This window comes from Cetorhinus maximus, chromosome 20 (genome assembly GCF_964194155.1).
Source record: "Cetorhinus maximus chromosome 20, sCetMax3.hap1.1, whole genome shotgun sequence".
Taxonomy (NCBI): domain Eukaryota; kingdom Metazoa; phylum Chordata; class Chondrichthyes; order Lamniformes; family Cetorhinidae; genus Cetorhinus; species Cetorhinus maximus.
Window position 1 is genome coordinate 80,441,504 of NC_135898.1, and position 13,448 is coordinate 80,454,951.

At 50.9% G+C, this 13,448-nt stretch overlaps 1 protein-coding gene across 3 annotated transcripts; it reads right to left on the bottom strand.

Annotated features, from left to right (window-relative positions):
- Positions 1-1,824: 1,824 nt before the first annotated feature.
- On the bottom strand, positions 1,825-12,784 carry LOC144694503 (inositol 1,4,5-trisphosphate receptor-interacting protein). Of its 3 annotated transcripts, none has more exons than XM_078565003.1 (2): positions 12,751-12,784; positions 1,825-4,069 (listed from the first exon to the last, which is right to left on the bottom strand). In XM_078565003.1, the coding sequence occupies exon 2, from the start codon at positions 4,055-4,057 to the stop codon at positions 2,360-2,362; it is 1,698 nt and encodes a 565-aa protein (XP_078421129.1). In that variant the 5' UTR covers positions 4,058-4,069; positions 12,751-12,784; the 3' UTR covers positions 1,825-2,359. The 3 variants fall into 3 exon arrangements, with proteins under 3 accessions (XP_078421129.1, XP_078421130.1, XP_078421128.1); XM_078565004.1 differs by having other exon boundaries at positions 12,747-12,784; XM_078565002.1 differs by having other exon boundaries at positions 1,825-4,059; positions 12,745-12,781.
- Between the last annotated feature and the right edge of the window lie 664 nt (positions 12,785-13,448).

The following is a 13,448-nucleotide window of genomic DNA, read 5'->3' on the forward strand; positions in this document are numbered from 1 at the left end:
ACAGGTCCTGATCCCCGGGAGCTGACGGACACTGGGAGTTCCAGTCCACCAATGCAGGGACAGAGTCTCAGAGGCTCGAGAGTTCCCTTGAGCTGGGCTGGAGGGTCAGTGAAAAGTCAGGGGTCCAGACCAGGACCGCACTCCATTACCCCCAGGAAGGGTAGTTACTGGGCAGCAGACATTCCAGGGTGTAGAGAGGTTAGATTTGTGGCCTCACTACTTTCAGATCCTTGCGGCCTAGACACAGCTGAAAATCGCCTCTGAGGTGAGATATTGGAGGCATTGGCCAGTCCTGGCCACAGCTAAGCACCTTCAGTGCGGGGGAGATCCCATGAAATGTAGTGAGTGTGAGGTCCGATGCTGTTATAGGTTATGAGGTGTGTAAAGACCCAGCACCTGCACTGTAACAGACATCTGCTCTCCAGGCTTGACCTGCCTACGAATCTGTCCATCATCGACCCAGAAGAGCAAATATGTAGGCAGATTTCTGAGTGCAAAAACAATAGGGCAGTAATCGTTGGGGACTTCAACTCCCCTAATATCAATTGGGGTACGAACAGTGTGAAGGGCACAGAGGGCACAAAATTCTTGAACTGCATTCGAGAGAACTTTTTAGCCTAATGAGAGCAGGTGCAATTGTAGATTTAGTCTTAGGAAATGAAGCTGGGCGAGTGGATGAAGTAGCAGTGGGGAACCGTTTTGGAGGTAGTGACCATAATATTGTTAGATTTAGCATCACTTTGGAAAAGGACAAAGGTAGAACAGGAGTAAAAGTTCTAAATTGGGGGAAGACAACTTTTACAAAGCTGAGAGGTGAGCTGGCAAGAGTGGACTTGATACACGTAATAGAAGGACACAGGCCCTATTTCAACAGGTCAGTGCTCCCTCAGTACTGGCCCTTCGACAGTGCAGTGCTCCCTCAGTACTGACCCTCAAACAGTGCAGCACTCCCTCAGTACTGACCCTCTGACAGTGCAGCACTCCCTCAGTACTGACCCTTTGACAGTGCAGCACTCCCTCAGTACTGACCCTTCAACAATGCAGCATTCCCTCAGTACTGACCCTTCGACAGTGCAGCATTTCCTCAGTACTGACCCTCTGACTGTGCAGCACTCCCTCAGTACTGATCCTCTGATAGTGCAGTACTCCAATACTGACCTTCGGACAGTGCAGCACTCCCTCAGTCCTGACCCTCCGACATTGCGGCACTCCCTCGGTACTGACCCTCTGACAATGCAGTACTCCCTTGGTACTGACCGTCTGACAGTGCAGCACTCCCTCAGTACTGACCCTCTGACAGGGCAGCACTCCCTCAGTACTGACCCTCTGACAGTGCAGCACTCACTCAATACTGACCCTCTGACAGTGCAGCACTCTCTCAATACTGACCCTCTGTCAGTGCAGCACTCTCTCAATACTGACCCTACGACAGTGCAGCACTCTCTCAATACTGACCCTCCGACAGTGCAGCACTCCCACAGTACTGTGTGTCACTCTGGATTTTGTGCACAAGTGTCTGGAGTGGGACTTGAACCCACAACTTTCTGACAGGGAGGTTACCCAACTGAGTCACATCTGGCACTGACCTCATGATCTGGATTACCAGCTGCATCTCTGACGGTTCACTGCTTGGCTTACTGTTGGACCCCTGGCCTGATCACTGACAGTATCAGTGATGGGAACACTGATAGTATTTCTGAAGAGATCACCGATGGGTTTACTGGTGAGATCACTGCCTGAATCATTGATGATCGCGGATGGGGATCTGTATAACTGAGGCAGCTCTCACTCTGATCCAGTCACTCTTGGGTTTGAATTTACAACTTGTTTTATAAATTGAAGCTACTCAGCAGTAATGTTTATTCTCATTCAGTAACAAATATACATTTAATACAAAATAGATTCTGTTTTTAAAAAATCCAACCCTTGCTGCTGGCAGCAAACTCTGAGCTGCCCCGGTGAGTGTTATTGCCAGTGCTGTGAGTAAGACAGTGCCAGCAATACTGACATATTGCCAGTGCAGTTAACTGGCCCCGGGAGTTCTCAGAGCTCTTCTCCTGAATACAGAACCCCTCGGTCTCTCTCTCTCTCTCTCTCAGGAGCAGCCTGCATTCTAACATGAGCCTCACTGAGGTAAAGGGCCACCGTTTTATAATGGACTATCAGTCACTCTGAGTCCCTCCATTTGTTTATCCAGCGCAACCCCTACAGTCCCCTCAGTCTGGCCTGAAGCTGCTCTTTATATCGCGGTGAAGAGTGATCTGCGTCCTTATCTCGCAGGCTGGAGTCTTCTCCAGGAAGCGGGGCAAATCCCTGAGGCGGTGCTGCAGGCGGGGAATTGGTGCCAGACTCCCCGGGGCTAGCTGGGTTCTGTCGCTGCTGCCTTGTGCCTGGCTCTGATCCCGTCTTGGCTGGGGCTTTCCAGGCTGTATTCCCGAATGAGGACAACTGCGTTCCTCAGCATCTCCGCCATGGTTCTTCGTGCCCGCTGGTACAAGGCGCGGCGCGTGACGAACGCGCGGAACAGGTTGAGCGGCTCGGCTGAGCGGAAGATGTCCGGGATGTTAAAGCTGGGGAGGGTGGAGGTGTTGCCGACAATGAAGTGGTTGAGACGCTTCTCGAGCAGGGCCTTCTCCAGGAAGCGGAGCAAATCCCTGAGGCGGTTCTGCAGGCAGGAATGGTGCCAGGCTCCCAGGGGTTGGCTCAACAGCAGGTGCAGCAAAGCTGTCTTCAGGTGATAGTGGGTAAGGCCGCTGGCTCCTGTCAGGTTACACTGCTTCTCATGTAGGAAGGAGACCACTTGTAGACACATCAGGTGGCAGGAGCTTTCTGGAAGTTTCTTGGCCATCAGCTTTAGGAACCGCTTCTCATAGACAGCAAACGTAAAGGGCCAGGATATGTTGTTTGATTGGACGGTGCCAGGTTGAGCGTCGCTGGCAAGAAGGGGCATGAAGTAAACATCAGAGTTTTCAAACTCCACCACTGGGGAAATGTTGAAATGTACAGTCTTCCCAGAGCGAAACCTTATCCTCAGGGCCCCAGGCCTCTCCAGATCCTGAAAGGAGAGGTCAAAGTCGTACTTGTGGGCGATCTTGGCCCAAGCTTTGGTCAGGGCCTTCTGGAACCATCGGATGACCTGACCCTTGGCCAAATAGGGAGCAGTTGCAGACCACAGCAACTCGTCTTTCTGCCCGGAGCTGTCTGGCTTGCTTTGCATGATCTGCTCACCATGTACCAGACACAACATGTCCTCGCCCAGGTGAGTCCGGCCACAAAGGCAAGCAGAGGCGTCCTCTCCTGGGCTGATCACACGGATCCTCCCGAAGCTGAGCTCACCTGTGACCTTTCCCCCTGAACACACCCCTAACCCTAACCCTGTCCCCAAACACAGCACATCAGCTCGGAAACAGTAAGGCTCGGGGGGAGTGAAGGGTACAATCAGGTCACACACCAAAGGCTTCTTCACCCTCCAATTCTCATACAGGCTCCCGATTCCAATGCATTCCTCCACCTCCATGTCCAGGTCCCGGTTACATACACTTCTTAGGGCCTCCAGTAAATCGTCAGCACACCCCTCGACCAGCTCCTTGGTCCTGGACAGCTCATTACCCGGCACCCGGATACACTTGTCATAAAAATGGACCAGTGTCTGGTGGTCTGGGAGAGCTACAGACCGTGACAAATCTCCAATGGCACCTGAGTCTTCATCCTCATCGCTCAGCTCCTGCAGGGACCGGGGGTCAGCATCCTGTCTCCAGATCTCCAGCAGCAGGAAGGCTATGACAGATAGAGCACTCCACAGGTTCCAGCTGTGCTCCTCCTCCATCTCGGGCTCCCCGCCAGACCCTGATCCCAATCCCCCAGGAACTGACTCCACAAGCTCCTTCTCCAGCCTCTGCATCTCGGCTTGTAGCTGCTCCTCCCGCTCCTTCATCCTGCTCAGCCTCTCCTGCTCAAGGTCCTGCTCCACACTCCAGCTGGCCGGCCTGAAGGTGAATGGGCGATCGATCACAGTGGCAGCCATGAGCAGGCACATGGCTACGATCCCGAACGCCATGGCTTCTCAAATCTGCACAGAGGATAAGAGAAAAATCACCGTGAGAATTCACTTGGAAAATGCAAAATCCATGGGAAAGAGTAACATCCTAAACGCAAGCAAAACACAGGACCAAACACAGGGCTAAACACAGGACCAAACAGGAAAAAACACAGGGCCAAACAGGGCAAAACAGAGGACCAAACACAGGGCAAGACACAGGACCAAACACAGGGCAAAACATGGCCAAATGGAGATTCAAACAGAGTCAAACACAGAAACAAAATACAGGGTCAATTGCAGGGAGCAAACAGAGACCCATGTATTTACTATCCTGATCTTCCTGCATTACTGATACAGCACAGGACACCATTTAGCCCATCATCTCTGTGCTGTCTCTTTGCAAGAGCAATCCAATTAGTCACGCCCCTCTGCCCTTACCCCATAGCCCAAATTACTTTCCCATCAAGTACATCTCCAATTCCACAGGTGCTGGGGTTTAAATGTGTTGGAGTGGAAGACAATGTAATAGCTCTGGGTTTCAGCAGAGTGAGGGTACAGGAAGCAGGAGGGAGTGTGTGTGTGGATGGCTGATTGAAGAGGCAATGGATCTGGGGCTGAGGATTGAGGGAGAAAACTTTAGATCAGCAGCAAGGGTGACCCTGAGAGAGAGAGAGAGACAGAGTCAGAGACAGAGAGAGAGAGAGACAGAAAAACAGAGAGGAGATGGAGGGAGAGAGGAAGAGAGAGAGAGAGAAATGCCCCAACTATACCTCAAATAGTCACCGTGCGATCTTATCTGTCCACCAGAGAGAGCAGACAGAGCCTTGGTTTAACCTCTCATCTGTAGGACAACAACTCTTTAGCCACAGTGCAGCACTCCCTCAGTACTGACCCACTGACGGTGGAGCACCCCCTCAGTACTGACCCTCTGACAGTGGAGCACCCCCTCAGTACTGACCCTCTGACAGTGCAGCACTCCCTCAGTACTGACCCTCTGACAGTGCAGCACTGCCTCAGTACTGACCCTCTGACAGTGCAGCACTCCCTCAGTACTGACCCTCTGACAGTGCAGCACTCCCTCAGTACTGACCCTCTGACAGTGCCGCACTCCCTCAGTACTGACCCTCTGACAATGCAGCACTCCCTCAGTACTGACCCTCTGACAGTGCTTCACATGAGCAATATCTAAAGACACATTTGGACAGGTGACCAAATACTTGTTCAAAGAGTTTGGTTTTAATCTGCATCTTAAAAGGTGGGGAGAGAGAGAGAGAGAGAGGTGGAGAGAGTTGGTGAAGGAATTCCAGAACTTTGGGCTCAGACAGGTGAATTCACGGAATTAGTGTATTTTACAGGACAGGAGAAGTCTATTCAGCTCTCTAGAAAAAGCCTCCCCTTTGCCCCATTCACCCAGGTTACCTTTTAAAATTTTTCCTTTTCAACTCTTTAGCCAGTCCAATATTCCCTCTCTGTTGGTCATTCAGCGGTGTACTCTGCAATGCTCGGTCACTTCCTTTCAAGTTCACCTAGCTCCAGTTCCTCCCACCATTCCTTAACCTCAAGATGTGCTTAGCCAGCTGACTGTGCACTCTCAGTAAGGCATGGTGACTGCAGATATAACCCCCTCCGCCCACCTTCAGCCTGGGCAGATTCATCGCCATGTACACCTTGTAGAAAGCTCACCCCTCCTGTGCCCACACAGCCAGAGGGGATGTGAATCAAGCCTCAGGTTCAGCACTGAGGTTTACTGTGAAAATTAGATTAACTTCTCCCAAAAGGACCCAGGGGGAGTAATTTGAGACCTGGTGTGTGGTGAATGCAGTGTGGCTTGGGGAGCAAGAGGTGATTTTACACCTACAGTTCCCAATTCTCTCCAGCACTGGGGGTTTCCTCTCCTCATGTCTGGGTCTGTCATAGGCTCATTGATAGAGATCCACCACTGTGATTGCTCAATAACCTCATCATCGTTGTGTCATGTGACAGTACAAGAATACAACAACATAAGAAAAGGAGTAGACCATTCGGCCCATCGAGCCTACTCTGCCATTCAATACGATCATGGCTGATCTTGGGCTTCAACTCCATTTTCCCGCCCGCTCCCCGTATCCCTTAATTCCCTGAGAGACCAAAAATCTGTCTATCCCAGCCTGAAATGTATTCAACAATGGAGCATCAGAGGCACCTGGGGTAGAGAATTCCAAAGATTCAAAACCCTCTGAGTGAAGTAATTTCTCTTCATCTCAGCCCTCCTCAGTTCATGAGATGTGGGCTTCGCTGGCTGGGCCAGCATTTATTGCCCATCCCTAGTTGCCCTTGAGAAGGTGGTGGTGAGCTGCCTTCTTGAACCACTGCAGTCCATGTGGTGTAGGTACACCCACAGTGCTGTTAGGGAGGGAGTTCCAGGATTTTGACCCAGCGACAGTGAAGGAACGGTGATATATTTCCAAGTCAGGATGGTGAGTGACTTGGAGGGGAACTTCCAGGTGGTGCTGTTCCCATCTATCTGCTGCCCTTGTCCTTCTATATGGTAATGGTCATGGGTTTGGAAGGTGCTGTTGAAGGAGCATTTGGTGAATTCCTGTAGTGCATCTTGTAGATGGTACACACTGCGGCTACTGTGCGTCAGTGGTGGAGGGAGTGAATGTTTGTGGATGTGGTGCCAATCAAGTGGACTACTTTGTGCTGGACGGTGTCCAGCTTCTTGAATGTTGTGGGAGCTGCACTCATCCAGGAAAGTGGGGAGTTTTCCATCACTCTCCTGACTTGTGCCTTGTAGATGGTGGACAGGCTTTGGGGAGTCAGGAGGTGAGTTACTCACTGCACGGTTCCTAGCCTCTGACCTGCTCTTGTAGCCACAGTATTTATATGGCTAGTCCAGTTCAGTTTCTGGTCAATGGTAACCCCCAGGATGTTGATAGCGGGGGATTCAGTGATGGTAATGCCATTGAACATCAAGGGGCGATGGTTGGATTCTCTCTTGTTGGAGATGGTCATTGCCTGTCACTTGTGTGGCACGAATGTTACTTGCCACTTGTCAGCCCAAGCCTGGATATTGTCCAGGTCTTGCTGCATTTGGACATGGCCTGCTTCCTGTGACTGTGCCCCAGTGTTTTAGATTCCCTGACCAGCAGAAACAGTCTCTCAGCATCTACCCTATCAAACCCGTTCAGAATCTTATAGGTTTCAATGAGATCGCCTCATTCTTCTACACTCCAGAGAATATAAACCCAGTTTACTCAGCCTCTCATCCTCATCGCAGTGAATCTCTGCTGCTCCGCCTCCAAAGCAAGTATACTCTTTCTGGAAGGTGAGTGAGGTAGATCTTGGTATTTTGCTGCCTCTTAACTATTGCTATCTTTCCACCTGTGAACAGTCCTGTGCAGAGTTAACCCTGATCAGGCTGGGCTGCTGTTCGTCTGGGCCACTGTTTTCTTTGTGCTAAGAAAGGACAGCCATTGCCGCTGATTTAATTGCTGTGATGTAACTGCCCCAGTGTCAGCGTCACTAACAGCTCAGCACGTTAGACAAAGGAGCAAAAAAGCTGCTGCAGATCCAACACTGAGTGGGCGATAGGGGCAGACACTCACCTTCTGCCCCTGGGGTCTGTGTCCAGAGCAAGTACAGAAAGGATTATTCCTTTCCTCCCTCTCTTAGGGTGTGGTGGGGGAATGTGTGGGGGTGGGGGAGGGGTGGGGGGGTAGGGGGGAGGTGGGGGAGGAGGTGCAACTCAGGATATTGGGGGGATGGCTGTGCTGGGCTGATACAGTCCGAAATAAACAGGTCTGTGATGTGCTGCGTCAATTATCAACTTGAGATGGAGAGTGTGTACTCCGGGAATCTGTTGCTGCACCAATCCCTCTGATGGTGGCGTAGTGATATTGTCACTGGGCTAGTAATCCAGAGACCCTGGGAAATGCTTCGGGAACACCCCCCCCCCCCCCACCCACCCTGGGTTCCAATCCCGCCACGGCAGATGGTGAAATTTGAATTCAATAAAAATCTGGAATTAAAAGTTTCACATTGTTGAATGTTGCAAACACCCACCTGGTTCACTAATGCCCTTTAGGGAAGGAAATCTACCGTCCTTACCCGGTCTGGCCTACATATGGCTCCAGACTCTTAACTGCCCCCTGAACAAGGGCAATTAGGGATGGGCAATAAATGCTGGCCTAGCGACGCCTACATCCCGTGACTGAATAATTTTTAAAAATCCTTAGTTTAGGAGCAGTCAACACTCTGTGACCCAGCCTTTCCAGAACTGAAGAGGGGGAGATGGAGGATAGGCAAAGGAGAATAGGAGAGCAAAGCATTGCACAGCCAACCCTGATATTAAATGGAATGGGCTAGAAAAGGAACAATAGGAATGGAGTACATACTTGTCAGATTCCAGAGGAGTGAGTCAGTTGGAAGCCAGTGTCCAGTGGCGTACCACAGGGATCTGTACTCGGTCCCCTATTATTGGTCATTTATATAAACGACATAGATGACTATGCGGGGGTAGGATTAGTAAGTTTGCGGATGACACAAAGATTGGCTGGGTGGTTAACAGTGAGGTTGAGTGTCTTGGGCTACAGGAAGATATAGACAGGATGGTCAAATGGGCAGATAAGTGGCAGATGGAATTTAACCCTGAAAAGTGTGAGGTGATACACTTTGGAAGGAGTAATTTGACAAGGGAGTATTCAATGAATGGCATGACACTAGGAAGTTCTGAGGAACAAAGGGACCTTGGCGTGTGTGTCCATAGATCTCTGAAGGCGGAGGGGCATGTTAGTGGGGTGGTGAAAAAGGCATTTGGGACACTTGCCTTTATCAATCGAGGCATAGATTACAAAAGTAGGGAGGTCATGTTGGAGTTGTATAGAACTTTGGTGAGGCCACAGCTGGAGTACTGTGTGCAGTTCTGGTCACCACATTATAGGAAGGATGTGATTGCACTGGAGGGGGTGCAGAGAAGATTCACCAGGATGTTGCCTGGGATGAAACATTTAAGTTATGAAGAGAGGTTGGATAGACTTGGGTTGTTTTTGTTGGAGCAGAGAAGACTGCGGGGCGACCTGATCGAGGTGTACAAGATTATGAGGGGCAAGGACAGGGCGGATAGGGAGCAGCTGTTCCCCTTAGTTGAAGGGTCAGTCACAAGGGGACATAAGTTCAAGGTGAGGGGCAGGAGGTTTAGGGGGGATGTGAGGAATAACGTTTTTATCCAGAGGGTGGTAACGGTCTGGAATGCGCTGCCTGGGAGGCGGGTTGCCTCACATCCTTTCAAAAGTACCTGGATGGGCATTTGGCACATCATAACATTCAAGGCTATGGGCCAAGTGCTGGTAAATGGGATTAGGTAGGTAGGTCAGGTGTTTCTCAAGGGTCGGTGCAGACTCGATGGGCCGAAGGGCCTCTTCTGCACTGTGTGATTATGTGAACTCTGAGAAGTTTGGAATTGGGAGGACTGAATGTAGAAAGGACAGAGAGAGAGAGATAGAAAGAGAGGCAGACAGAGGAAGAGAAAAGGTATGGGAGCATACACAGCACTCTCGGCTGAACCAGGGCAAGTACAGAAAGGGTTATCGCTTTCCTCTCTCCGAGGGTGTGAGGGGGGGTGGGGGGGGATAGACATTTCAGACTCTTCACTAATTTGGCCTTTTAATTAACCCCAAGATGAACTCCCCAACCCATATCCACTTCATCACTAAGATTGTCCTATTTCCACCTCTATAACATCACCTGATACCACCAGATGATGTTATAGAGGTGGAAATAGGACAATCTTAGCCCATGTACTATGGAAATCCTCATGCATGCCTATGTTACCCTCGACTTGACAATTCCAAACCTCCCACATTCTACCTCATGTAAACTTGAGGTCATCCAAAACTTGGATGCTCGCATCTTAACTCGCACCAAGCAGTTTTCGTGTTAGCTGTGGTTCAGTGATAACACTCTTCTCTCCAAATCAGATGAATGTGGGCTCAAGTGCCACGTCCTTCACTCCAACACCGTGGCTGTGCCTTCAGCGATCTCGGTCCTAAGCTCTGGAACTCTCTCTCTCTCTCTCTCTCCTCCTTAAAACCTATCTCCTTAACCAAGCCTTTGGTCACATTGTAGTAATATCTCCTTCTTCATTTGATTTTCTTTGATAACACTCCTGCTGGAGTTCCTCAGGATGTTTGACCATGGTAAGAGTGCTATATAAATGAAAGTTGTTGTTCAGATAGATGAGGATGTTGAGGAAGCTCAGAGTAAGGAGGTGAGTCTGGAGAAATTCATCGCCCAAAGAGGGATCAAATTGTGCATTCAACTCCCAGAGAAGGACAGAAACAGCCAAATATAATCAGGGGCGATGTTTCGGCAGAGAGTAGAGGTTAGAGAAACAAGGATAAGGGGTAGGTGGGGGTGGGCGATATGGGGAGAGGGGGTAGATGGGGGTGGGGGATATGGGGAGAAGCGGGTAGGTGGGGTTGGTGGTAAGGGGAGAAGGGGGTAGGTGGCGTAGGGGAGTAAAGGGAGAAGGGGGAAGGTGGGGGTGGGGTTAAGGGGAGAAGGGGGTAGGTGGGGGTGGGTGATATGGGGAAAGGAGGTAGGTGGGGGTGGGGGATATGGGGAGAAGGGGGTAGGTGGGGTTAGGGAGTAAGGGGAGAAGGGGATAGGTGGGGTTGGGGAGTAAGGGGAGAAGGGGGTAGGTGGGGTTGGGGGTAAGGGGAGAAGGGGGTAGGTGGGGTTGGGGAGTAAGGGGAGACAGGGGTAGGTGGGGTTGGGGGTAAGGGGAGAAGGGGGTAGGTGGTTGGGGATAAGGGGAGAAGGGGATAGGTGGGGGTGGACATAGGGAGAAATGGATGAAGTTGGAGGATATGGGGAGTAGGTGGGTGGGTTTGGGGGATATGTTGGGGTTGAATTGTGTAATAAATATACTTGTTTCATAGTTGTTATGTAATATTCCTCATTGTGAAGTGAGAGTTGGTGTGTAGGATAAGTTAATGAGTGGACTCATTACTGTAACTCAGGGATGTGTAAAGCCGGATTATGGGATAAATTCAGTTTCAGGATTATCAGGAAGATGTTCAGTTACAGGATCTGGAGGGAACAAAATTGGATCTTAAAAAATCCACAATAGTAACACACGAAACTTGTATTTATATTGCACCTTTAATGTTGTAAAATATACCAAGGTGCTATATAAATACAAGTTGTTGTTGTGTCACAGACTCCATGTACACAAACACACACGCACACGCTCACTCACTCACGCACTCTCTCGCTCCCACACACTCTCACACTCACTCTCTCTCACACACACTCACTGTCTCTCACACTCACTCTCTCACACACACTCTCTCTCACACACACTCTCTCTCACTCTCTTTCACACACACTCTCTCACACACACACACACACACACACACTCACTCTCTCTCTCACACTCTCACCCTCACTCTCTTTCACACGCACTCTCTCTCATACACACACAAACACACACACACACAAACACACACTCTCACACGCTTCCTCTCACACAGAGCAGCTAATCCCATGCGTGCCCTGTTAAATTATTTTTCTTTCTTTATTCTTTCTTGGGATCTGGGTGTCGCTGGCAAAGCCAGCATTTGTTGCCCTTTGAACTGAGGGGTTTGCTAGCCCATCTTAGATGGCAGTTAAAAATCAACCACTTGGCTGTGGAGCCACATGTAGGCCAGACCGGGTAAGGATGGAGATTCCTGAACCCAATGGGTTTTTAATAATATTTGATATAGCTTCATGGTCACCATTACTGAGACTAGCTTTCAATTCCAGATTTAGTAACTGAATTTAAATTCCACCACCTGCCAAGATGGGATTTGAACCCATGTCCCCAGAGGATTAGTCTGGGCCCCTGGATTACTAGCCCAGTGACATTGCCACTACTACAGTGCCACCATCTCTATCTCACTAGAACTTGTCACTCAAATTCTCCAAAAAATACTGCCCTTTTAAACGAAGCTCAATCCAGGACTACCTTAAAAAGTCTTTCTGAATGCACCCTAACTCTCCATCCCGGAGACTCATGGTAGAATGATAGTCTCACAGAGTGACAGCCTCACTGAGAAACAGTCTCACAGAGTGACAGTTTCACAGAGTGACAGTTTCACAGAGTGACAGTTTCACTGAGAAACAGTCTCACAGAGTGACAGTCTCACTGAGAAACAGTCTCACAGAGTGACAGTTTCACAGAGTGACAGTGTCACTGAGTGAGAGTCTCACAAAGTGACACTCTCACTGAATAACAGTCTCACACAGTGACAGAATCCCAGAGTGACAGTCTCACTGAAAAACAGTCTCACAGAGTGACAGTCTCACAGAGTGACAGTCTCACTGAGTAACAGTCTCACAGAGTGACAGTCTCACTGAGTAACAGTCTCACAGAGTGACAGTCTCACTGAGTAACAGTCTCACAGAGTGACAGTCTCATTGAGTAACAGTTTCAGAGCGATAGAATACCAGAGTGAGAGCCTCACTGAGTAACGGTTTCACAGAGTGACAGTCTCACTGAGTAACAGCCTCACTGAGTCACACTCTTGAGTGAGAGCCTCAAACTTTCCAATTCTCCGCCGCGGAGGGAAACAGGAGGAAAGCCGATGGAGAAAGTTAGAGCGGATCCGGGGCTCCGGGAGACTGAGCCGAGCCGGGGGAGGGGGGTTAGAGAGAGAGAGAGGGGCAGAGACAGGGTCCACACTCACTCAGTCTGGGCAGCTCCAGCTCCTGTTCACAGCCCGGGCGGCGATCGCGATCCCGAGTGAGAGGGAGCCGGGTCCGGGCTGGGGCGGGGGCGGGGGCTGGTGCCGGGTCCGGGCTGGGGCGGGAGCTGGTGCCGGGTCCGGGCTGGGGCGGGGGCCGGGCTGGGGCTGCTCGCTTCCTCTTTCTCCGCTCGCAATGTTTCTCAGCCCCTCTCACTCACTTCCTGTTGCTCAGCAAAGTCCCTTCTCCAAATAAGTTGAGAGAGAGTTTGGCCTGTGACCTGTGGGAAGGTCTCTGCTTAAAGGCACAGAGCACTGGGGGCAAGGCTTGTCTCAGGGTGAGAAATGGGGGCGGGGGGGTTTGCTGTTCAGGCTGATAACCCTGTGTGTGGGGTGGGGGGGGAGAGCTGCAGCCTTGACACTCTGTCTGACCCAGATTAGCTCCATATCCTCAGGGTAAAGCCGCCTCCACACAGCTCTAACCCCGCCTGCCTCAGCTCATCTGCTGCTGCCCCCTCAGCAATGCCCCCCCCCCTCAGCAATGCCCCCCCCCTCAGCAATGCCCCCCCCTCAGCAATGCCCCCCCCCCTCAGCAATGCCCCCCCCAGCAATGCCCCCCCCTCAGCAATGCCCCCCTCCCTCAGCAATGCCCCCCCCCTCAGCAATGCCCCCCCCTCAGCAATGCCCCCCCCTCAGCAATG

Excerpts from the sequence above, each read along its gene's own strand:
- LOC144694503 (XM_078565003.1), bottom strand. The coding sequence starts at position 4,057 with ATGGCGTTCGGGATCGTAGCCATGTGCCTGCTCATGGCTGCCACTGTG.